At 44.9% G+C, this 25,318-nt stretch overlaps 1 protein-coding gene across 2 annotated transcripts in view; it reads right to left on the reverse strand.

Annotated features, from left to right (window-relative positions):
- Cradd (CASP2 and RIPK1 domain containing adaptor with death domain) overlaps positions 1–20,966 on the reverse strand; it is a 141,483-nt gene extending 120,517 nt beyond the window's left edge. Inside the window, exons 1-2 of one of the 2 annotated variants that reach the window (XM_060377944.1) lie at positions 20,827–20,966; positions 19,387–19,690 (exon numbers count right to left, since the gene is read on the reverse strand). In XM_060377944.1, coding sequence (XP_060233927.1) covers positions 19,387–19,684 — 298 coding nt within the window. In that variant the 5' untranslated portion in view covers positions 19,685–19,690; positions 20,827–20,966. Of the gene's footprint in view, positions 1–19,386; positions 19,691–20,197; positions 20,333–20,826 lie in introns of those variants that run through there. The other variant, XM_021645396.2, reaches the window with a different exon arrangement.
- Positions 20,967–25,318: the final 4,352 nt, after the last annotated feature.

The raw sequence follows: 25,318 nt of genomic DNA on the forward strand, positions 1-25,318 counted from the left end.
CCATTCTTAGAAGCCAGGCCTGTTGGTAAACACTTTTACCCCCGCACTTTGGAGCTTAAAACAGAAGGATCATGAATTTCCATTATTTCACTATAGGGCCAGCCTGTGCCCTATAGTGAGGGTATCTCTCTCTCTCTCACACACACACACATGCACATAGAATCCAATTTTAGCTTCTTATAGGTCATGCAAAACAAGAAAACTGAGGCCAGAGGTTTGGAACAAACAGAAATCAGGCTGCAGGCAATATCTGCATTACCACCCAGCCCGCTGCCTCTTACAGGATGCTAAGTGAGCTTTTTTTCCTGTTGAAGACTTGAATTAGTTTTTAAACTGTTCACCTTCTAAAAGAGGCAGAGACAGAAAACTACAGACTGTCCAGATGGAGGAGGAAGAGTGAGAATGCAGAGCAGCAGGCAGCAGCAAGAGGCCCCACCCTCTCTACCTCAACTGGAAGAAAGGGAGCAGCAAGAGAGGAATGAGCTTGGAGCTAATCGCCGGCCCAGCAGATGGCTGGAGGAACCTAAAAGAGACATGTGAACCTGGGCAAGGACACAATTCAGTAAGCATATTAGTTTCTTCTGCATAGCTGGACCAAGGACCTTAAAGAAACCACTTACAGCAGGGAATATTTCTTTTAGCTTATAATTCTAAGGATTCAGTCTCAAACCAGTTGGCTATGTGAAATTAAACCCAAGCTGAACAAAAACGTGACAGAAAAGGCTGACGATGTATACCATGGTGGACAGGAAATAGCAGAAATGACTGGACACCATGTAAAGCCTTTAGGCATGCCCCCAGGAACCCATTCCTTCCTAAAGTTCCCAAAACCTCCCCAAAATATTGCTGTAAGCTTGGGAGCAACGTATAGGGAACATTCTATATTCCTAGTTTGTTTTCTGTTACTATCATAAAAGCCACTGGGAGGGGAAAGGACTTATTTGGCTTACACTTCCACATCAGGGTTCCATGGAGAAAAGCCAAGGCAGGAAGTTAAGCGAGAAGGAACCTGGTGGCAGGAACTGGAGCAGAGGCCATGGAGGGGTGCTGCTTGCTTGTTCCCCACTGCTTGCTTAGCCTGCTTATAGAACCCAGGACCATTTGCCCTGGATTGTACCAACCACAGTGGGCTGAGCCCCTCCCACATCAAATCTAGAAATGATCCCACAGACATGCCTGCAGACCAGTCTGAGGGAGGCAATCCCTCAGTTGGGCTTCCCTCTTCCCTAGCATAACTCTAGTTTTTGTTAAGCAGACAAAAACTAACTTGCACAAAGCCATACCAAAGCTGAAGCTACTAGGTACAGAAAATTATTTTTTCCAGCCAGAAAAGTCTGCTAGAAATTCACTGGGCTGCGTAGGAGAGATGGTTTCCATTTTGTTTGCTTCTGCAGTGATCCTGGGAAGATCAGTTCAGAGGGGACCAATCCTGAAAGCTTCAAACTTTTGCTCTTAATTTTTCCCTCATTTTAAAAAAGAGCTGGGCCCCAAGGGTTCTAATCACAGGCCCATTCCTGTATCTAACCAGGACATGCAAGACTGGAATTTCCAGTCATTTAAAAAAAAAAAAAAAGATAAGGAGCATGTTCCCAAATGAAGTTCGTTATTATAATAATCACTAATGACAACAATAAAATGCATTCGTAATGAGACAAGTTAGACATTACCTGGCTAGTGACCAGAACAAACTGCCTTAAGTCTGGTGAAATAAAGAGCTAATGGCTGGTATTCAGCAAACATTACACAGCAAGCACTGAAACCTGCCAGAGTCATTGTCTCTGAAGGTCAGGCAGAGATGTATCTGCTAGCTGTCCAAGGAAAGCTGGAAATGAGATAAAGCATATACAATAACAGGTTTCTTAGTCTGTAGTTAAAACAGAACAGCTGAGACTTATTTTTCTGTTGTGTGATAGAACACATCAACCAAAAGCTACATCAGGGAAGACAGAGTTTATCTGGCTTCTACTCCAGGTAACAGCCCAACAATGAGAAGAGTCAGGGCAGGAATTCAATCAAGGACTTGAAGCAAAAGCTGTGGAAGGACGTTGCTTGCTGGCTCCATCCCAGGCTCACGTCTAGCTAGCCTTCTTGCATAGCCCAGGACCACCTATCCAGGAAACAGGATTGAACACAGTATGCTGGGTCCTTACACACACACACACACACACACACACACACACACACACACATACACACCCCCATAGGCTAATCTGATCTGAGCAAACCCCTTAATGGAGAATATTTCTCAGGGGCCTGTAGGCTATATCAAGTTGACAGTTCAGCTAACTATGAGACCGTTTGTAAGGCGTTAAGTTTGCTGGGCTGGAGTTCTGTCATCTGGAGAGCATAAGAGAATAGTCCCAGTATCTATTTGACAATTGGTGCAGTCCTTCTTACTGCTTCCTGATGTGAGAAAAAGGTATCACATTGTGAGACAGCAAAGTAGCTAATGTAGTCTTTATCCCTCTTATAAAACTATCAGTGATGTCACGGGAGCCCTGTTTCCCTGCCCTCATCTAATCCTAACTTCTTCAGAGGCCTCACATATAAATGTAGGGATTCGGTTAGAGGACCACTGCAGACAAGCACATTCAAAGTGTAGTCAGGGATCCAACAGCTGGCCTACACAGGCACTGCATGCCAACAGTCCAGAGACATTTGTGCAGGCAAGACATCCATACACATAAAATAAAATGAAAAATATACTACCTCCATTAATAAAGCACTTTAGGTTTTAAAGTTGCATTCACACATCCCTTTTATCTCATCTTAACTGCCACTGGATATGAGTCGGAGTGGAGCATTTCAATTTGGAGGAAGAGAGAAGGTAAAAACCAGACTTTATCCTGCTTTGACCCCACCAGCAAACATCTCAGAGCATCTGTACAGGGTAGGATGCCGTGCGGCCTGGGCAGGGTCTTAGCTTCCTCATCTGAAAAGTAGAAATAAGAGCATCCGCCTCATGCTTGTGAACTCCTTCAGCCACAAACACACCCAACCCCCACAGCCATCTTCCTGTGCATCCAGTCCTGCTGAATATGCACAGTTCGCCTCTTCAGCCCCATCAATGATAATTACAACATCTAATGGCAACAACTGACGCAGTGGGCTCTGTGCGAAGATCTCGGTGTGTCTCAGCCCACCAGCCTGCAGGACCTTCTGGGCTGAGTCAGCCAGAGATTATGCTTGACTAACGTCTGGACTAACCTAACTCCTGACACACAGTACAGCCTCGATAAACGCCGACTGGCTGAAGAAGGAAGTGTGAGCTGGCTGTGCCGTGGTTTTCCCGTCTGCTAACGGCACCTCCGTGTCCTACAATCACAAATGGTGTTGGACCAGCTAATAAGGAGCGACAGGGATGGGATCCGACTGCTCTGCCAAAGCTTTTAATGGTCTTCTTTGAAATACACTCTACAGTTAAGTGAAAAAGTCATCAGGAATGCCTTACCAAGCACAAGGAGAAAAATGCCAACGATGCAGAACAAAGCTAGCCTATCTGGAGAATATTTTAATACACAACTGGCAAAAACCAGAGCCATCTATAATCTCACCGCTTGTGGAAAGCAAAGAAAAGATTTTGGAACTTAATATTGAAAAGCATGTGAATAAAAGGCGCTTAAAAATCAGGTTATGTAATAATCAGTGAAAGACTTTGAAACAGAATACTCATGGAAAGATAAGCAAACAAAAAGAATATTTAGACAGCAGAGTGAAAACGCTCCCCCGGTTTTTTATGAGGCACTTCAAGAGGTCATCTAAGTCTACCCCTGTACCCCTGACCTCTGCTAAGGAAGCAGCAACAGGCCTCAATAATAATTGGAAAAGATTCTCTCAAGTTGACTCAGAACTCAAAAAACACTGTAATATATTCACACGTACATAACTGAGCTTCCCATTTTGTTTAGCGTCTTGTAAGAAGTCCCAAATTTCAGCATTTGTGGCAAGTAAACTGTGACTTTCTGGAAATGAGTGGGGTCAGCAGGCACTTTCCTATGATGATGGGGGTCGTAGGGTGCTCTATTCTAGATCATGGAATCTGGGGAGCACAGCAGAAGCAGGCTGCTCACCACACCTTCCCCTGCCCCTCCCTAAGGCAGACTATAAGACCCTCCTGTGAGCCGCCCTGCCTGTAGCAGGCCTATGGCGGCTCCTTTCTCTGAGGACAAGGTCACAGAGGAGAATATGAATGCACAGGCCTTATAAATCCCCATTTACTACCATTTGATCACACTGCTTCTCAACAACTGTCTGCACAAATTCAAACCTAAATTAACACTCAGAAGTTTAACTGCTTGCCTGGATCTGAATTTCCTTATAAAGGCATCCATGCCATAGACCTTTTATTAAGGTGAGAGGGTGGAGAGATGGTGCGGCAGTTAAAAGCACTGGCAGGCATCCCAGGGGACCCAGGTTCAATTCCCAGCTCCCACATGGCAGCTCACAACCATCTGTAACTCCAGTGCCAGGGAACTGGACACCCTCTGCTGGCCTCTGTGGACACTAGGTATGCACATGGTACACAGACATACCTGCAGGCAAAACACACACACATAAAAAAATTACATTTAAGAGAATAATAAATAAGGTGACTAGTGATAGAGGAAGCATTCGTGTATCCTTCTCCATATGTGCGTGTATTACATCCCACAACACACACACCAAAAATAAATAAATAAACTTATTTTAAGTTGCATATTTTCTTTCATTTTTCTTTTAACCTAGGATGTCCGAGGAAAAACTATTTTATTCTCCCTACGTATTCAAGTTAAAATTTTGACATTGAAAAAAAGAAGACAGCTCAAGCTTTTCATATTACCCTTTCTTAATAGTTTATCACAAACCATGGTTACCTCTTTAAATGCAATGAAATTAACAAAAACTGTATATAATCACTATGTGGAACATGATGGTTTGTATTTGTAATGCTGTAACAAAATACCACAGCCTGGGTAACTTATAAACTAATAGAAGCTTATTTCTCAGTTCTGGACACTAGAAATCACAGAGCAAGGTGCTGGCACTCAATGTCTGATGAGGTTCCTGCCACATCCTCACAAGGCTCTGGAGGGATCATGGGATCTTTAGGAAGTATGCCACTGAGGGTAAGCTTTGGGGTTTGAGAGCCTAGGCTGCACTCCCTGTTCTCTCTTTCCCTCTCCTTCTAGACTGCTGTGTAAAGGGACCAACACCCACATTCCCCAGCTACACCCTCCCCGCATGGTGGCCTGAGTCCCTCTGAAACTGTGAGCCAAAATACATCATTTCTCCCCAAAGTTACTACTGTCTGCATGTTTTGCACAGCAACAGAGAGGAAAGGAATCCCCAGACTACCATATCATACATGTTTGCTCCTATCTTTCATGAGTTACAACTTGAACTCTGAAAATATGACTCCGTTTGGCAAAGACAGGGCCTTTGTTTCTGAGTCTGGGATGTTCTGGCCCACTAAGATGTCCTGCTGGTAGCCTTGGGAGGCTGGTAGTGCTTACTTTCCAGGCAGCCTCTTTGCTACTTTATCTTAGATGCTTTCTGCTCCATCCACATACTCTGTCAGGGGCCACTACATGGGCCATCACGTCATTCCCAAAGAGACCTGACTCTTAGGCTCAGGGGTGTGGGGGCAAAGATGAAGGGGGGGCGCTCAGGGGTGTGGGGACAAAGTTTAAGAGGGAAGGGCCTCTTATAAGCTCTTAAGAGATTGTGGATTGTGTTCTGCATTCTCCTTTAGCTCCAGAAAAAGGGGGGGGGGCTTCATCTTCTAGTGTGGTTCCTGTTTTCTCTGGAGATCTGCTTCACCCCTTTAGTAGCTAATCAGAACTCAATCACTTTTTACTAGCTCAAAATTCTTCACAGTTCTGAGCGGTGGCCAGTGGCAGGCAGCCCACACTTGCCCCACTGAACAGACTCAACACATTCTATTTTTAAAAAGTTAGAAGAGGACATGAATTTCTGGGGAGCGGGGAGAGTTGGAAGGAGAAACTGAAGAGTAGATATGTATGATTAAGATATACCTGGAGAGAGAGGGAGATATACACAGATATACACACATACACACATGTATCTGTATCTGTATGTACAGTATTCATGTGTGCGTATGGTGAAACTTTGAAACAAAACACTTTAAAAAAAAAAAAATTCTTCACGATAAAGTCCCCAGGTTCCTCAGTCATCTTGAGACAACCATGCAAAGGATGACGCTGTCTACCCAGCTCCTGGAGGGCTTTGCTGCTGTAGTCTCCGTGAACTCTGCAACCCTACAACAGTTTCCACCACAGTTGGAAGGCAGCGCTCCCCTGGCGATGTGGCACAGGGGCAGCTGCGATTCACACTCTAAGACAAGCCCACAGTTGGCACAAAACCCAAGCCTGGAGTCTCTGACTGGTGCTAAGGGGTAAGAGCATGACTGGTCCAGACACAGGCCTCAGCGACTGTGACAGGTGCCGAGGGGCATGAGTGTGACCACTCCAGTCACCCTCAAGCTGTCTGAGCAGGCTGCTGAAGCTCACTCAAGGAGTGCACTGACAGACACGCTCCTGTGCTGCGCCCCCTTGGTGTTGCCGTAATAAGCCTAATAAAAGGCTTCTCTCAAATGAGCTGTTAACACAAAAGAGACAGCAACACAGAAGTGGCAGAAACAGCCCAGCAGTCAACAGGTCAAGTTGTGAAAGCAGTGAGGCAGTGGACTGCCTGACAGCTCAGGCAGCAGCTGAGAGCAGCCCAGCGCTAAAAGGGAAGAAAAGCAATGGAAATGGGATCAAGAAGAAAGGAAAGCCAAGACCACAGAAGGATAAAGGGGTGTGAGGAGACGGAGAAGAGGAACGGAAGGCTCCAGAAGAGGTTCAAAGAACTACAGTTTTCAGAGCCAAGGGTGTCAGACCTCAGGCTGAGAGCTATAACAATGGCCACTTCATTGGGCCAACACTAAAGCCTGTGCAAGGACAGTGACACTACAGAGTACAGCTGCTACCACCTGCTCCCTGTGGCTGCTCCCTGACGACACTAAGCAAAAGCCAGAACTTCCTGCTTATTCATGATTCCTATCTGTTAACAGCAACAAGAATCCCAGACAAATGGTGACAAAACAAATATGAAAGAGCTGAAGGGGTTTATCTGCCTATAGCACCAACATGTGGCCAAGTGAGAATACAAACAGATGAAAACAGAAGAGATGAGCCTAAAAAAATAAGCAAATAGGACCAGCCTACGGGGGATAAGAGCTTAAAAAGTAATCTAACAGGACCAGCCTACAGTGGGTAAAAGCAGTTGCCATACAAACCAAATGATTTTCCAATGCCCGAAACCAAGTCTCCTGAAAGCTGTCCTTTGACCTCCACATGCTGTTGGCATGTGCACAAGTGCACACACAAGCACATACACACACTAATAAAATACAAATTTAAAAAGAAAGTGAACAAAAAAATTTCATGTCTTATCTCTCACATTCAAATCTTTCTTAATCACATTTCTTAAAAATTCTTCAACTCCTTTTTAAAAATCCTCTTATTTGGGGGCAGTCTGAAGGGGCTCGGCAGTCTGAAGGGGAGTCTGAAGATGGCTCAGCAGTTAAGAACACTGCTGCTCTTGCACAGGACCCACGTCAGGTTCTCAGTATCCCTGCCAGGTAGCTCACAACCACCTGTAACTCCAACTCCAGAGGCTATAATGCCCCCTTCTGGACTCTGCAAGAATTGCACTCATATGCACAAACCCTTGCACAGACTAGCACATGTGCACATAATTAAAAAAACAAAATCTTGTTTGAAAAATTTATTTTTACCAAATAAGTAAAAAAACAACAACAAAAAGTTAAAAAAAAAAAAACCCAAAACACTGATATATAGACAATACTACATGGGAGACCTGAGGCAAGAAAGAGTCAGAAAAAATGTCATCTTAGCCCAGGTCAGAAACTCTAATTAGAGGCAAGTGACATCAGCAATAAATAATAATAAGCTTGCCTAGTGACTAAAAAGAATGATCTGTTCAAGATTCAGCAGTCTCCCTGCCACATTATGTGAACTTGAACAATTTATCTAACTTCAATCTCCATAAAAATGAAGTGATAATCATAGTACGTAACTCAAAAGGCCTCTAATGAGCACATGATTTTGCATATCCAACCAATGGAGTGCCTGTGTATGGACGTGTTCTCTTAGGCCAGTGCCAAACCAAATTCTCCTTCTAACCTGCAGTATTTTTGACCCCCCCCCCGACCCTCGCCATGTATTCTGATTTTTTAAAGGCTTAAGGGGATTTCTCTTACTCCAAATATGACTCTCCTGTGTTTTCCACCACATTTGTTCCCTAATGTGGTCCTTGTTGTAAAAGTATGGAACTTCCTCCTTCCTTAAAGGGCTAGCTGTCATTTCTTGCCAGGTCCACGCATATGAGAATGCTAAATCCAGAAGGAGCTGGGGAGTATCACAAGCCTACTCTGTGCCACCCGCTTTCCCTCTCCCCTTTGGATGACTTTCTTCGCTCCATGTGTTTCAATGCCTTATGGAAACACTTCTTCTGACCCAGGCTTGGTCCACAGGGTACATCCCAAAGCAATGCAATGGAGGACCTCATGGATACGACCAGCCGTATCTCACTCACTGCCTTCTCCAGCCCCTGGTTGAGTCTTTCAGTTTTAGCCACTTTTTGCAAAGTTGTGCATTTATGCAATATGCTTCAGAGAAATTTTTATTTTTGTTTATGTTAACACAAAGCCCTACGCTTGACGCAAAGAAGCCATCTAGTACATAACATTGGGTTGGGTGGTAGTCCTTCTGTTGTGGTCTGGATGTGAAGTGTTACCGTAGGGTCCTGTGTTTTAACACGTAGTCCCACAGATACTGGCTGGCACCGTCTGGGAAGGCGAAAGAACTCTAAAAGGTAGCACCTTGGTGGGCAGTACCTCACTTGGGGCTGGCACTTAAGTTTTATAACCTGCCCCTGCCTCCTGTTCTCTGTCTCTTGACTGCTGGTACAAAGGGACCAGCCAGCCTCATGGTCCTGCCACCATGCGTTCCCTGCCATGATGGCTTTGGAACTCAAAGCCAGAATAAGGCCTTTCTCCCTTAAGTTGCATTTGTCAAGGTATTTTGTCATTGCAACAAGGAACTAATTAATACACCTTCCTTTCCCAATCTACAAAATGGAGGCCTCTAAGATCTACTCCAGCACTAAACCCCTATGGCTACGGCAGCAGGACAGGTCCCAGCAGACACGCTGGGACAGTCTCATCCTCAGGTGACAGAACTGAGACATGCTCTTAAGGACTCGACACTCAGGCTTCAAGACCACAGGCCTCTTTATTTGCTACTAGGATAACACAAAATGTGTAATGGTTGTTGTCCTACTGCCTGACATACAATTGCCAAATTTTGGTGATCTTCAAAGTAGATCACATCTTTTTCCACACTACTAAGTTGCCCAATGACCAGTGGCCTCCTGATAGTTTTTGGATGGGGAAAGTCATTCAAAATCCAAGACAGGAGTCGAGACTTACGGTCCCAACTTCTACTCCTTCTGCCTCCTTCTCCCAAGTCCTGGGACAGGAAGTATTCAAATCCTGTCCCTCCAGGTTGGAGAGAGCACCTGAAGGTTAAGCTGTCCAATGATCTAATCAGCGTGTCAGTGTAATGAAGCCTATTTAAAAACTTCAAGGCGTGGGGTTTAGAGAGCTTGCAGACAGCTAAAGGTTATGGTTGGAGGTGGCAGGAAGCAGTGTGCATGGAGAGGACTCAGAGCTCCAGGTCTCCCCTTTTCTCCCTAGCCTGTGCACCTCTTCACCAGTATCCTTCGTCATGTGTTTTATAATAAACTGGGAGGAGTGCTTCTCTCAGCTCTGTAAGCAGAAAGTTAATTGTACAAGAGGGAAATGTCAAACAGAGTCCATCTTTGAGGACTGCGCTTGTGACTGGCTTTGGAAGTGAGAGAGTCTCCGGGACTGAGGCCTCCACCGTGGGGTCCCATACTAACTTCAGGTTGATGGTGCCAGAATTGAGTTGAGCTAGCAGAGACCCAGGTGGGGTCCCTGGCAGCCAGGCTGATTGCTCACTGGGTGGGAAACAGCCTACGCGTGTATTTAGCCCCGGTAGCCATCGGGTGCCATCGGCGTTGATGACTGAATGAGAGAACGCGGAGATGAGTTTGTTTATCCCTGTATCATCTCCACCACGGCAGACATCTCAGCAGGGTTATTTCGGTAACCGTGTTGCCACCTTCTCTGCCATGGTGCTGAATATAAATAGAACCTGAACATTTCCAGGAACTGTCAGCCTGGCACTTCCTACAAAGAGGTAAATCTTTCATATCCTTAGCAAAATAAAGCCTAGCACTAAAAGCTGCCCCCAAACATCTACAAGACACACTTCCTTTAAATTCAAGTTTACTATCTGGAAAATCACATTAAAAAAAAAAAAAGTGGGATTGTGGGGAGAAATACCCTCAAAGAATCATATGCATCTACACTCTTTACTGGCCCAACTGAAGAACAAGTATAAACACAGCTGCCTATTAAATTTAGGTGAAGCAAACATTCCAGCAGCTGGCTGTAACGACAGCCTACAAGTCTGAACCGCACTCTCAAAGTTGGAATGCTACCTTGCTAGGCAGTTGCTGGAGCCGCACCAGCAGGAAAGCTTGTTTCTGGTACCCACTGGCTGTAGATAGCGTGATTTATGAGCTGCAAAGTGGGACCTGACTGCAAAGTGGGGCCCTCAATCACAGCCAAAATTTAGTCTTTTTGACTCTCGAGATAGTAAAGAAACTGAGAGTCTGTTCCTTGGCTTCCATACGGCCTTGCTTCAGACCTAAGGACTAAATGAGATTCCAAAAGGGGAGATAACAGGAGTGAGTGAATCCCAAGACAACAGGAAAGAAAAGGATTCTCTAAAAGCCCCTGTGGTCTGTGTCAAGGGGAAATGAACGTGAGTGCAAAGCACCAGAATACACTTGGGCTGTCCGATGTAGGAGAAGGGAAAACTATTCTGATAAGGTATTTTTATAGGGTGTAAGTTAGCAGGCTTTGAAGTCAAAGAACCTAGGTTTCTAATTTGGCTCCACACCCCGTGTGACCTTAAACAGGCTATTCAACACCCCAGTATTTACATAGTCTCATCTCCGTAATAAAGGGCTCCACGGAGCTCAGGCCTCGGCCTCCTTAAACAGCTCAAGATAACCTTTAACGTGAGATCCTTGCACCTGCCCCTCTCTAGTACTGGGATTGCAGACACCTCCATTTCACCCAGCTGGTGTGCTGGTGTGGTGCTAGTGATCAAACTCACTCATGACTTCCTGCAGGAGGGCAACCAAGCTAAGGCCCCAGCTCCCTGAAACACGCACGATGTCTTTTTAGATTTGTATTTTATTTTTAACTGTGTGTATTTGTTGTGTGTGCACATGTGAGCACCCATGAAGACCAGATGAGGGCATCAAGTCCCCGGAAGCTGGAGTTACTGTGGGCTGTGAGCCACCTGACCTGGTGCTGGAAATAAACTTAGACCTTCTGGAAAAGCAGCAAATACTCTTAACCCATGAGCCACCTCTCCAGCCCCAAAGCTCATTTTTAATAACAAAGAAAATCAGAGGTACGCGGCCTGCTGCCCCGGGGGTAGACAGGATGAGCCAGGCTTCCTCTCCGCAGGCACCACCAGTCTCTGTCCCCTCTTCCACCTTAAACCACGTTCAGCTCGCTCTGTCTGTGAGAGCAGCATCTAGCTCATGCCTCACCAGCAAGTTCTGTCTCCAGCTGGTCAGAGCTTGGTCTGTAGCGCACAAAAAGTGGGGGAGGGTTGCTGCAAGTACCACACAATGCCCAATGTGAATAAGCACTTTTAAAAAATGCCCAAATTCAACTTCTCCCTCCCCTAACACCACCCCACACGGGGTTTCTCTGTGTGCCCTGGCTATCCTAGAACTCACCACTCCGCAGACCAGGCTGGCCTCAGCCTCAGAGATCTGCCTGCCTCTGCCTCCTGAGCGCTAGGATTAAAGGCGTGTGCCAACACTGCCTGGCCCTAAATTCAACTTCTCCAGCTAATGCAAAAGCCCCTCCAACTTTGTTTCTGTGGGCCCCTAGCCTGTATACCCCGGCATTTTAATATTGTCAACAGTAGAGTCACACTTGCCTGGGGCCTGATATTCTGGAAAATCCTTCATCAGGTGTTCAGCAAACTAATGTCCTTCCATGTATCAGCTTCCACCACCTTGCCCTGTCTCACCACCAAAACAAGAATAGTTCTTCAAACAGCACATTGTTCTGAGGCACCCGCATTGGTTGAGCAACGGTAAGCAAGGACCCATGCACCTGACCAGCTGGTCAGATCTCAAGGCTCCCTCCCTCTGCTATACAGTCAAGTAAGCTGGTAAGCCACGTGTGCCTGGTTTGTACACATGCCAGTGGGCACGCATCTAATACCACTGCCTAGAGTCTACGCCTAGCAACCCAGCGGTCCCCCAGGTAATTCCAGCACACAGCCAGTGCTAATCAACCGAAGGCCATTGGGTCAGTGAGGCAGTCAACTGGTCCATAAAGCCATGGGGGGAAGGAAAAAAGACACAGACTTTCTCCACAGAAAAGAGCATGAAATGCATTTGGAAGGGAAACAGAGTCATCCCTGCTGGGGCAGGGCCTGTCATGTGGTTTTGCCTTTCCTAGAAAGAGTGGCAACTGGCTGCCAGCAGATGCATTATTTCATCAGTCTCATAAACACTCATAAAAGTCTTCCGCCTCTCTTTACATCAGCCTCGCAGGCGCTGGGGGAAGCTCTGGGTAACATACAGTCCTGAACTACTGTGACTCCCCTTTAGATGATTAAAATCTGCATTAGTAACAATAAAATATTTTAACACACCCTCAACCCACAACACGTAGAAACCTTGAAGTTTTTACTCTTAACATTAAGAAAAAAAGAATACACTAATACAAATATGTAAAAGCCTCTTTTAACTATGAACACCACAGCATAATACAATTCCATTTCAAAGCCAGGGGAGAAAAATGGTGAGGCAGGGAAAGTCCTAAATCACAAGCTGGCAGGCTAGGGTTCCATTCTCAGCAATAAATTACGTCGCCTGGCTATGTGCTGATGGGCGAACTGACTGGAGCTCCCGGGCCTCCGTTTTCACAGAGAAAAAGAGCGTGGTGTGCGGGTCCCTCCCAGCGTCCCAGTACCGGGATCCGGAGGCATCTCGCTGAGATGACTACAAACACCGTATTTAGATTAAAAAGTTACAAACTTCATAATGCTACCAATAAACTTCACCAGGCTGACCCTGGCGGATGCTCAAATACCCGGAGAGAACTCGGGCTTGGGAAGCAACACACACTTAAACAGAGCGTGCTCAGCGGGTGGCGCTGTTGGAGGAGCCCAGGAGAAAAACCCCAAGGTAGGACAACAATGTCCGAGCCAAAAGCCACCTGCACAGCGGCGTCTGCTCCCTGAGCTACGCAGGCCCTTCTCTTTCTAAACGGCACAGCCCAGGCAGTGCATCTTCCCATGTTTCTGCCACTCTGTGTAAGTAGGAAAACAGAGACAGGGGTGAGGGTCAACACAACTAAACTGCTAGGATTCTACTGCCTGCAAAGTTTCAAACATGGCGCCTCTCTCCTTATCTGGACTACTACAGAAGTAAAAGGGAAGTGCCTTCTCGACATGGGCTTGACTGTTATTTAATCCCGCGTCCCAAATGATCTAAATTCATCTTCAGAACCACGGGGGGTCTCAGATGTGCAACGGGAAACATAACAGGGAGTAACTGAGTGAGCCTGAGCTGGCACCGCCTCACTGTCCTGTGAGGAAAGTCTTTTACCTAGCTGTACCCCATCCATTATGGCCCAGAAGTGAGGGAAACACATGAGAGAGGCCTTCTGAGGCTTTCTCTGACCACCCTTACGGCACATGATACTAACTTCTGTATTAGCAAACTACCCACACCCTTGCTCCTCCCCCAGGGAGAACACAGTGAGCGCCGTGTCCACTGCCTTGTTGACTGTCATAACTCCAGTGCCCACCACCTAACACGGTCAGCACTCACTTCACGCTTGAAAGAATGAACGAAGGAGTGCCTTCTGTTATCTGGAGGTCCTTCATGTTAGATGCGTGGTACTTAGTCCCCAGGAAGTACATGATAATCATGCTAGGCACACCAGAGAGAAGGGTGGACACACCAGAGAGAACTGTCTGGCCACGGAGCCCAGGCTGGATAAACTGAGATCAGCACGACACTTATCTCATGGGGCAGGCCTTGATGGATGCCGTGACTGGCGGAGCCTATGAGAAGACTCGCAAGTCAGAAATCAAAGAAACCTATGGCCATGTGTAATACGGCTGTCCTGGAAGCTCAGTAACTTCAGATACACCCAGGCATATACCTCAGCGCAGGAATGGAGCACTTAGGAGAGCAGCTGATGTCGCTCGCTCGCCGGGGTCACTCAAGGCCAGCTCACAAGGGGCAGGCTGGGCCTGGAGCCTCTGCGCAGGAGAGGTGTATTGCACCAGTGAGGACAGCCAGGCAATCCAGGACAGAGCGTCCATTGGGATGACCCACTGAAGGTCAGGCAACGCTGAGACAAGGGCTAGCTAGCCTCAGGGGGGCCACTGATGCCAGGCAGGAGGCAGAGCTGGGCCTCACTCTTGCTAGTGGCTTAGCACATACAACTCAGGAATCTGATAAGGGAGAGAAAAAGGAAGCCTAAGCCAAAGGGAAGACAAGAGGAAAGACGGGGCTACCAGAAGACTGTGGAAGGGAGAATCAGGGCAGAGCTGCAGCCCTACAGCCAAGACAGAGCAAACAAGGTGGAACAGAAAGTCCTGAGGCCCAGAAACCACTCCACCGTTCCTTACTTTACTAAGTCCCGTCAGATAGTGAGGCCAGGCCTTCAGCAAAAGCTGCTTTCCCAAGCCAGATTAGCTCCGGCACTTAAAGAGAGCTGTGCGCAAACAGACTCATGGGGGGTGGGGGGAGCAGGCCACCAGCCACTGGCTGCCTTCACCACACCCTGGCGGTGCTGTCCGGTCTCCTAAAGTGACCCAGCAGGAGCCCAGCGGGGACTTCCAGCTGATCTAATGTCTAGTGTGTGACCCTGGCCACAGCGAAGTGTTCCTTCCACTGTGCCAAGGTGGATTAAGTCATTTTATCGGCAGAATTCTTCTTTTAAAAGGTAAGAGTCCTTGTGGGGTGAGGAAAAGCACAAAACAATTATGTCTCTGACTTTTATACTTTATTTTTTTAAACAGAGATTGGGAGACCTTAGCAAATTCAGAGATGCAATTAGAAGATTCAGGTAGCCTATTTTTTATTTATTTATTTATTTATTTATTTTATTTTTTTATGTCTGAGGATTTGCTGAGAAGTGGGAGTTAGAGGTATAGAGAGTGAAACACAATTCAATTGTACTCTAAAAAAAATCTTACATTCAGCATTTATACAGAAAGCAAATAGCTAAGATAACATAAAAAAAAGTCTGAGGCAGCTCAAAATATAGAAATGAAACACAGAAATTAATACACAAAGAAGGGGAAAACCGAGAGTCTGTCAGAGGAACAAAACAGAAAACTGTAGTAAAAATAAAGTTATTTTATTCTTGAGGATCAAGAGCTTGGCTCAGAGAAGGCCGCACCTCCTCATTTCTTCTCAAGGCTTCCCAAGGGCAAGGCACCAAACCCATCCTATGAATAATCACAACCAACAGAGCAAAAAGGAAGAAAAGGTTACTGTATGCCAGCCTCACAAACAGCCTATTCTTCCTGAGTTGAGGTCTCAAAATCCAAGATGCCTTTACAAAATTAGAAGTGTGCTATGTTGTTCTGACACCATATTTGAGAAACACTGAGGTCCCAGAAAATAGGCCTCTGGATTTGTTGGCTCTTTTTCCAAAGACATTAAGTTGAAAGACATTTCACCTCTGATGCTAGGCCATGGCTTTAAGCTTCTCCTCATCTTCCTCCCAAAGAAGAACCAAACATCCACACAAGCTTCAATTCACTACACCTCAATTTAATCTTAAAATCATACTTTCATGAAATTGGACACTTAAAAATATCTAAGGCCTTAAATAACAAAACAATTAAGCATCAACTACTTTAAAATATATTTCTTCCATCCTTACCCTCAAAACATAGATACATATACATATATGTATCTGATAGGTATACACAGTTACCTGTAATGAAAGTTTTGTTTTCTTTGTAAACTCAGTTATGTTCTGTAAATATGTTTTAAATCCCAAATGTGGGATTTTAGTTGGGCTTTAGTTTGTCTACAGCTGTTAATTGTCTCATGTGGGGTGTGGCTTTTGCCAGCTGGTAACGGCCTGCCTCATAAGCACAGAGAGGGGCGAGGTCTAGGGCTCTGAGGATATAAATGTGAGAGACGAGAAACAGAGAGCATGGTGTCGTGTGCGGTGCTGACATTTGGTGTGCAGCAGTTTGAAGAGACCAGAGACTGACAGTGTGGTGGTTTGGAGCAGACAGAAAGAAATGCTTTGGGGTGCAGCAGCTTGGAGGAGACTGCTGGCTGCATTTGCTGTTGACAGAGATTAGTATAGTCCTAAAATAAATAAATAAATAAACAAATAAATAACCACTGACCCTAAACAGCCAGGAGAAGTAAAGGGGTCTAGGGCCCCTCTAGCCTTTTCTCTCTTTCCTACTTAGGGTTGGGAGGTTGGTGAAAGGGAGGGAGAGGCATAAATACCCCAAATAAAATATGGTTGAAAAATGAGCGCTACATTTACCACTAGATCCTATGGTATAGTAGATTTTCAATAATCAATAAGAATTTTTAAAGTGATTCTTGTGAGCTAGAAAACTACAAATGAAGAAGCGAATGAATGACAAACCTCAAATTCATGGCATATTTGTAAGAGTCAGGAATGACAGGGTTCTCAAAAAGTATTTTCCTTTTTTCTTATAAAGAGTTTGTTGGGGGCTTGCTTATGGTTCTAGAGGGCTAGAGTCCATGACCATCATGTCTGCCTGCTGCAGACAGGCAGGCATGACCCTGTCACAGCAGCTGAGAGCGCACACACCTGCAAGCACCAGGCAAAGAGAGCTAACCTGAACGGAGTGCCACTTTCTTAACGTGAGTATAGACAGGTACGGACTGTACCGTGAGTGCCTGCGCCTCCCTTATATTTTCAGTATTATTTAAAACAGTCAATACTTAACCACAGGAATATTTTTAAATGCATTTATATAATCGTCACCAAGAAATCAAATCCCCAAGTCACAATTTTTTTTTTCACTAACGGAATTAGTTAATTAATTAATCACAAGACTCATTTGTTACAGAGCCAATCTAGTTTTCCACTGGAAGCCCTTTTACTGAGTTAGCAAACCTTGGGAAAAACCCATTTCTCAAAGCATATACAGATATGTTCAAGTTTTTTCTCACCAAGTACTGCTCCATTTTACTTCCTTTTTAAAAACTGGTTTTCAGATCTGGAGAGGAGGCTTAGTTAAGAGCACTGGCTGCTCTTGCAAAGAACCTGGTTTCATTTCCTTTTACCACATGGCAGCTCACAACCATCTCTAACTCCAGTTCCAAGGGATCTAGCACTCTCTTCTTACTTTCATGTGTACCAGGTATCCACGCAAACATGCAGGCAAAATAGTCATACACACACACAGGCAAAATACTCAAACATATAAAATAGTAACTGTCTTTAAAAGCTCCTTTCCCCTCAGCTTCTCCTTAACTTTTATAATCTGTTGAGGATCAACCTTAATTCTGTCTTGCTTTCTGGAGAACTGAAAATGAGGGTCACATTTCTAGGACGATTCATGACAAAACTATTTATACGACCCAAAATAATCACATAAGTAAACTAAACATTTTGAGAGTGAAAGGCTTTTAGTTATTTTGTCCTTTCCAACTACATGTAGCCAGGGAGGATTTCTAAGTGAATACCAGAAAAGCACAATCATTGACACCTCCCCAACTCTATGTTATATATTCTGCTTTTAATACAGTGGTTGAAATGTCAGAGACGTTTTGCCCTGGCTTTGTTCTGACACACGAAAAATGTAATTTTCTAATTACAATCCCAGCTGTAGATTCTAGAGGTCCTCAAAGGTCAGCATTTTCACTGTTTCAAAAAGACATGTAATTTGGACGAGCTAGGAATAAAGATATTTTTAGAATTTTAACTGAATGTTTACCAGGTCTTTCTAAATTAACTGGCCCTCCCATTCTGGTTATTTTAGATATATATCATTGATTTTAAAAAAAAGAATTAATTATGATTACTTAATATAAGTTGTCTCAAAACCATTCAAAATATAAGACCCATAGCATTTGGTTTTTTAACCAGTTAAAAAGGGAGGTAGGAGTTGAGACAGGATCTCTATATGTAGCCCTGGCTGTCTCAGCACTCACAATGTAGACCAGGCTGGCCCAGGACTCACAGAGATCCACCTGTCTCTGCCTCCCAAGGGGTGGGACTAAAGGCATGTGCCACCACCAGCCAGCTCTAATACACTTTTTTTTTTTTTTAAACAGTAACAATAAATTCTGGAGACCACTGACATGGTCCTGTATCTTTATCAAAAACCTAGAGAATGTTGAATTTTTAAGTCAGAAAAACCTACTAACTCAGTTTGGGTCAGCTGATTTAAGCAACTTTCCATTATATTCTTTAAAAAAAATTAACCTTTTAATGTCAATTGATCTTTGTAAAAAGTAGTATTGCTGAGAGGAGTTAGAGAAAGAGTGCGTTCTCCAACAGCCCCTTCTCACAAGCCAGAAACCAGGCTCTTTTCACAGCCTCCGACTCTCCTTAAAAATCCAAATGCCATTCTCCCCCAAAGTACTCCCTTTGTGAAACAAAATGCCCCAGGTGTCTGAGCAAAGCTCAATTTTAAAAGGCCACTTTTAAAATTTAAACAAACAAACAAACAAACTAAGGCAAATAATCCCCGTAGCCTCAGAGGCTGGCTGGAGAGACAGGTGCAGGCCAGGCCTTCCTAGAGGCTGTCTCCCATCATCTGACCTCCCCCAGCTGGCAACTTGGCACCCCACAAATCAGTTATCCGTAGGCCAAAGCCTGCTTTCCCGTCTGCACTTTCCAAACGACTCCTGTTGCCAAAGGGCTCAGATTGACCTGGCTCTCCGATGAGAACAGGCCTCCCAAGTGACGTGCCAAGTTTCCCTGGAAGCGTATCTGAATTGTGCTCTGAGCTCCCTCCTGTCTCGTGGTTCAGCTTCCCTTGAGCCTCCTAACACCGCCTCCTCATCCTGCCCCTCCAAGGCCATGCCCTCACAATCCAAACTGTTGCCCATGTTCCTGAACCATTGATCCCTGCCCCTTCCTGAAGCACCAACTCCCAATCCAAAGGGCATGGAGCTGGAATGACTCTGCAGCTGTTCTGAAGTGATCTCTTTGAGGCCTACCTGTAGGCAGCTCAGCTGTGGCTTCATCTCTCGCCTTCTCCAGCTTCTCTCTCACCCAGGGAAACTCCTGGAGGGAATCTAGGAAGGTATCAAACGCTCTGGGGCCCCTGGAAGGCAGGATGTCCAGCAGCAGCATGGTCTTGCGGAGGCCTGTGGTCTGAGCTTTGATTTCTTGAAGGTGGTTTTCTGTCAAAACTCCTTCCTGGTAAAGGTACTGAAGAACCAGTCCATCCACCAGTACCTCCGCACCCAGCTCCAGACGCAGTGAGCGGAGCACTTGCTTGTCTCTGGCATCCATCCCTCCCTTGAAAGAGACAAAACCAGCACTCAGATCGCAGGAATGCCAATGGAGCCCTGAAGACAGTGTTGCTGGCACATCGTGAATAAGCACCTCAAGGTCAGCCAGGTCTTCACATCTTAACAGGGTGCCAAGCCATGGTGTTTCCTATAAGGCTGATAAGCCACACCAAGTTCTTTTCAAATGCTTCCAAACATAATGAACAGCACTGATTATGAACCCGTTTCTATCTCTGCTCTTCACATCATGGGGCCCTATTTCAACTCCTTGTTCAGAAGAGATCCAACAGAAAACAGAGATGAGCCCTTACTTAAAATGCAATCCCTGAAGATTATAAAGCAGCTTTTAATTTAGCATGCTAAAGAATAGTGAATTTTAATTTAATATTGCTTTCCCCACTTAGTCCAGCACCCACAATGCAGAAACTGCTAAAATGACCAGGGATATTTATAGACCCTGAACAGCAATGGAAGACAATCTGGAGGTAAGAACGAGTTTCAGGATCTTTCTTACCAAGAGACAAGGCCTGCACAGGACCAGCACCTTCAAGAAAACAAGTAACTGTGTGTCTCTTAAAACAAGCCTTGGATACACAGTAACAGGAAGGAAGGAATGCCTTACAAGAATTCAGAATCTGGGTCCCACTACGGCTGTAACCGCACATGCATGGGGCACCTAATGAGCGCAGGTCGCTCGTGTCCCGAGAGGTGGCTGTGTGGTGACAAGGCGGGTAACGGGGCGTCAGGGGAAGCAGGGGTGACGGCTGGGCGCCTGACACCCGCAGACCACAGGCGGGGACCATCCGATCCCTGCCTTCCTCGCAATCCTCTGCAGAGTCCTGAGGCGGCAGGTGAGGAGGGGGCGTGTGACCGTGTCTGGCAGCGCGCTTCCACTGGGAACTTTTAAAAACTCCCTGTCTCGGTGGCTGAAACCGTCGTTGTGCCACAGACAGGAAGAACCGCCAGCGATTTTCAGGGCAAATGAACCCGCGGAATGATCCTCACCGAGGAACCCAACACCCGGCACCGCCACCCAAACCCGGGCGCAGCTCGGAGACCAGAGCAAACGGAGACGAGAGCCGCGCAGGGGCGATGTCGCCGCAGCGCGGGGATTTCGAGAGGAGATGAATTCCTATTACTTACGTCTGCGACCACGTATCTTTAAAATAAATAAATAAATAAAAGACTACAACCGGAATCCAGCCTGTTAGGGAACCTGTGCCGTAAACGCCATCTTTGTTGCGGGTAAAAGCCCTAGACAGGAAGTATTGCAGCCATCTTTGTTGAGGGCAAAACAGGAGGTGCGGTAGCCATCTTTGTTGAGGGCCCAGGAGGTCAGGATTAAGCATTCTCCACCACGTTTACTGTGGGTAGAAGAGGCTACGAGCACTAGGTTTAAAAAAAAAAAAAAAAAAAAAGTAGTTCATATAATCTAAGGCAGTGGTTCTCAACCTTCCTGATGCTGCAACATTTTAATACAGTACCTCATGTTGTGGTGACTCCAAACCATAAAATTTTTGTTGCTACTCCATAACTGTAATTTTCCTACTGTTAGGAATCATAATCTGTGTTTTCTGGTGGTCTTAGGCAATTCCCGTGAAAGGATCGTTGGAGACCCCAGGCTGCGAACTGATTATCTAAAGGGCTATCTAAGTGAAAGAATAAATGAATTGTTGAATCTTAACATTAAAAGCTCCAAAGTTATTCTAGCAGCTAAACCCCAGGTTCAACTCCCAATAAAATACACATACTTGCAAAAATTACTTTTAAAAATAAAAATAGATTAATAAACTCATTAATTCATTTTTAAATTAATTGGATGTCACATAACGAACAGGATTTATCTGCTAAATTTTTTTTTTGACACTAGCAAAACAATACTACCAGCACCTCTGGTTCAAGATGAAATGTCAATAAAAAAATCAGTGAAATCTCCCTCCTCAACGCCTTCCAATTGTGTGTGCAGTTTACTGTGCTAATGTACTCCAGTGTTTTACGCACCCACTAGCTATCTTAGTGGCAGTGTTCAGGAACACTGAGTCATGAAAGACATCACACAGCCAGTACAGAGTAAAAGCTAAGTTCTAGCCAAGCCCCTCTGATTTCAAGCTCTTTCCTGTGCATCGCCTAACCATGTACAATGAATAGGCCCTGTTCTAATGTCAGGGCATTAGTAGTAAGTCACTCAATCGCCACTTCCTACCCTTGTTATTCTTGAGTTATACAGAGGCCCCCTCACTGTCTTTTTGCTCTAGAATTATCCTTTTAAAAAAAATAGGTGGATGCGTGTTAATAATAGTTGCTCTCTTCATCGGGATAGGAGAGATTTTGCATGAACCCATAGCTGAGGGTTACTGTCTTCTTGAAGTGGAAGGCAGATAGATGTTCCAACAATAAGCTTTGGCAGTTCCCACATGCATAGGAAAAATAAGTAACACAATAAATACTCACACTTTGTTTTCAAGCTTAAGGCATTTTTTGGTGATTTGTAGTGTCTGGACATCCTTGAAACTTACTTGCGACCATAAGGTAAGCATTAGTGACCCTGTTCAGGAGATGGGGAGTGAGGGGCGGAAACAACAGAAGAGAAGAAAAAAGGACAGGGGCAGCATAAGAATTAGGGCAGATGTTGAAGGGCATGGAATGCTTTCGGCAAACAATCTGAGGGACTGTCAGGTAAAGATTTGACATAGATATCTAGGATGAAGCTATGGTCATCAAATCTCTCCTCCAATGGCAAGTGTAGGTCACTACCTGTGCTGCCTCCTAAGCAACCAGACTGGCTCAGACTGACTAGTCAACCACCATCACCAACGCAGTGGAGGACCAATCCCCAACGGAGCAAAGTTGTTTTTCTCAATAGCACATTACATCTTCAGTCATATAAATGTCCAAGATCAGTAGCCTCTAAGGAAACAAACCCTCATCACAGGTGGCTCCTCCACTGGTCAGTCCCTCTCTGCCAGCTGGAATTGTGCCCCTGTAGAGAATTAAGCACCTATTACATGGTGGTAACACATGATTTTCAGCAATGATAAATATTCCCTTTTCCTTTCTTCCTCTTCTTTTGTTTACTTATGTCAAGGTATACTCCTTGCGGATTTGAAGATCGAGTGTGTGTAGTAGTATTTTTATGTCTTTCAATTTGACCTTTACTTTTGCAATATTCAAAAACAACAAGTCAAAGAAGTTGAATATTTGGATTCTGCTCTGATTCTGGCACTCTGAAAAATAAGGACAGGAAGATCATCAATTCCAGGCCATCCTGGGGTACACAGAGAGACTTTGTCTCAAAATAACAACAAAAAGTGATGTAAGTATGACCCACTTCAATGTGATGAGAAGGGCACCTCACCTTCAAAACATTCCTGCCAAAACTTAGAACCTCAATCATTTCTTAGAAATCATCACACAAACTCAAATTGAGAAAAATTCTGAGTTCCTGAAAAATTTTAAGAATGTCAGATCACAAGGAAAAACAAACAAACAAACAAACAAAAAAACAAAACAAACAAACAAAAAACCCTAGAAACTGTCACAGATTGAAGAAGACTAAAAATATGTAACAAATTAAGAAGAAAAGGGTCAAGACGGGGGAGACTAGAGACAGGAAAAGAAGAAGGGGAAAGGTGTAAAAGGCAAGAATATAAAGGGGTTGTCAACAGTCATGAAAGACTGAAAAGTTCTGTGCCTGAGTCATTCCCCCCCATTAGTTTTTTTCTTGACAGATCAAATAGAATCTCATACAGCTTCTGTTCCTCATACCAGCCATCCCCAAAATGATAGACAGATTTTGATGGATTAAAAATACATCTCTCTCTCTCTGCCTGTTGCTGCAGGCACCACCTCCCACCACAACCACTTCCCGGCACTGCCATCGAAGCATAAAGGTGACAATGACCCGGAGGACTCAGGTTCAATTCCCAGCGCCCACATTCAGCTCCTAACTCTCTGTAACTCCAGTTCAAGGGGATCTGACACCCTGTTCTGGCCTCTGTGTGCATGAAGTATGCATGTGGTATATAGACACCCATACCTATAAAATAAATAATTAAAATTTTAAAAGAAGAAAAACAGCATTTGTGGTTTTGTGGTACATCACATCTCTCAAAGGATACGGATATCTACAGATATATTTTCTCCTGGCTAATTTTATGTCAACCTGACAGAGGCCAGAGTCATCTGAGAGCAGGGAATCCCAATTGAGAAAATGCCTTTGTGAGACGGAGCTGTAGGCAAAGCCTGTCAAGCATTTTCCTAATTAGTGATTGATGTGGGCAGTCACTGTGGCTAGTGCCATCCCTGTTGTTGTGGTTCTGGGTGTTATAACAAAGCAGCCTGAGCAAGCCAGTAAGCAGCGCCCCCTGTGGCCTCTGCAGCAGCTGCTGCCTCCAGGTTCCTTCCCTGTGTGATTCCTGTCCTGGCTGAGTTCCCATCCTGGCTTCCTTCAGTGATGGTCTACAATTCGGAAGTGTAAGCCAAGCAAACCCATTTCTCCTCAACTTGCTTTTGCTCCAGTGTTTCATGGCAGCAGCAAAACCCCTAATTAAGACAATATGTACCCACATAAATTTTTCTGGAATTCTTTCAAGCAAAAATTTGTCAAATGAGTCTTGATCTAAAATATCAGATAAATTAGTATTCTTCCCCATGCTGCTTTGTATATGATACTGAAATAGTCATGAGTAACATTTCTAGTATTGGTGTATATTGCACAAAAGCATGAAGCTCAGGTACTGATTTCCTAGTAATACAACTCAATGCAGGTTGGAACACTGTTAATTAGATGTCCTTGAGACCCTCTCAAGCACTAAGTAACAACCAACCTTAAGTTTCATGAATGGCACATTTCAGTAACTAAACTGTCCATTGAATATCTATTGTACTGACACCATGTATCACTGGTTAGACAGAACTCATAGCTTCCAGTGTGCTGGTTAGTTTCTGTCAACTTGACAAAAACCAATTCACAGCAATAAAACCCAAACTAAGATGTAGAGTAATTTTAATTCAGAACATGGCTGCCCTGTCAAGAGATCACATCCAAGACCTTCTAGTTCTGTCTGATCTGGCTGGAATACGGACAGGCCTTTAATCCCAGGAGACAGAGACAAGCAGGTCTCTGAGTTCTAGTCAGTTCTGTTCAGGCAGTTCAGGTGAGGCAGTGAGTTGGAGGCAGTGCAATGGATTTGAGTTCTCGGCAGTTCAGTCTGTGGAATTCAGGGACAGTTTTACTGGGGGAGCTTTACAGAGAGTGGTTGAAGAGAAAACAAGCTATACACAGGTGAAGACAGAATAAACCAGAAACTGAGGAGACAGAAGATTGAGCAAATTGCTAGAGTTAGTTAGAGGCCAAGCAGAGCAATTCAGTCAGAAGTGAGAGAAGCCAGTTTGAATCAGTCAGCTTGGAGAGGCTTTTGAACCAGAACAGCTGAGTTGAACCAGCCAGACAGAGTTCAGAAAGAACTAGAGAGAGTAAGCTTATTTGGCATTTAAGTCTCAGAGGCTGAAAACATTCTAGGCCTGGATTAGATTGTATGGAGACTAGAAGCTTCCAGGACTAGGTCTGGGTTAGCAGACAGAGGCAGTAAACCTCTGAGAGGACACTTGCATCAGGTAAATAAAAGTTACTTTT

This window comes from Meriones unguiculatus, chromosome 2, assembly GCF_030254825.1.
Source record: "Meriones unguiculatus strain TT.TT164.6M chromosome 2, Bangor_MerUng_6.1, whole genome shotgun sequence".
In the NCBI taxonomy this organism is placed as follows: domain Eukaryota; kingdom Metazoa; phylum Chordata; class Mammalia; order Rodentia; family Muridae; genus Meriones; species Meriones unguiculatus.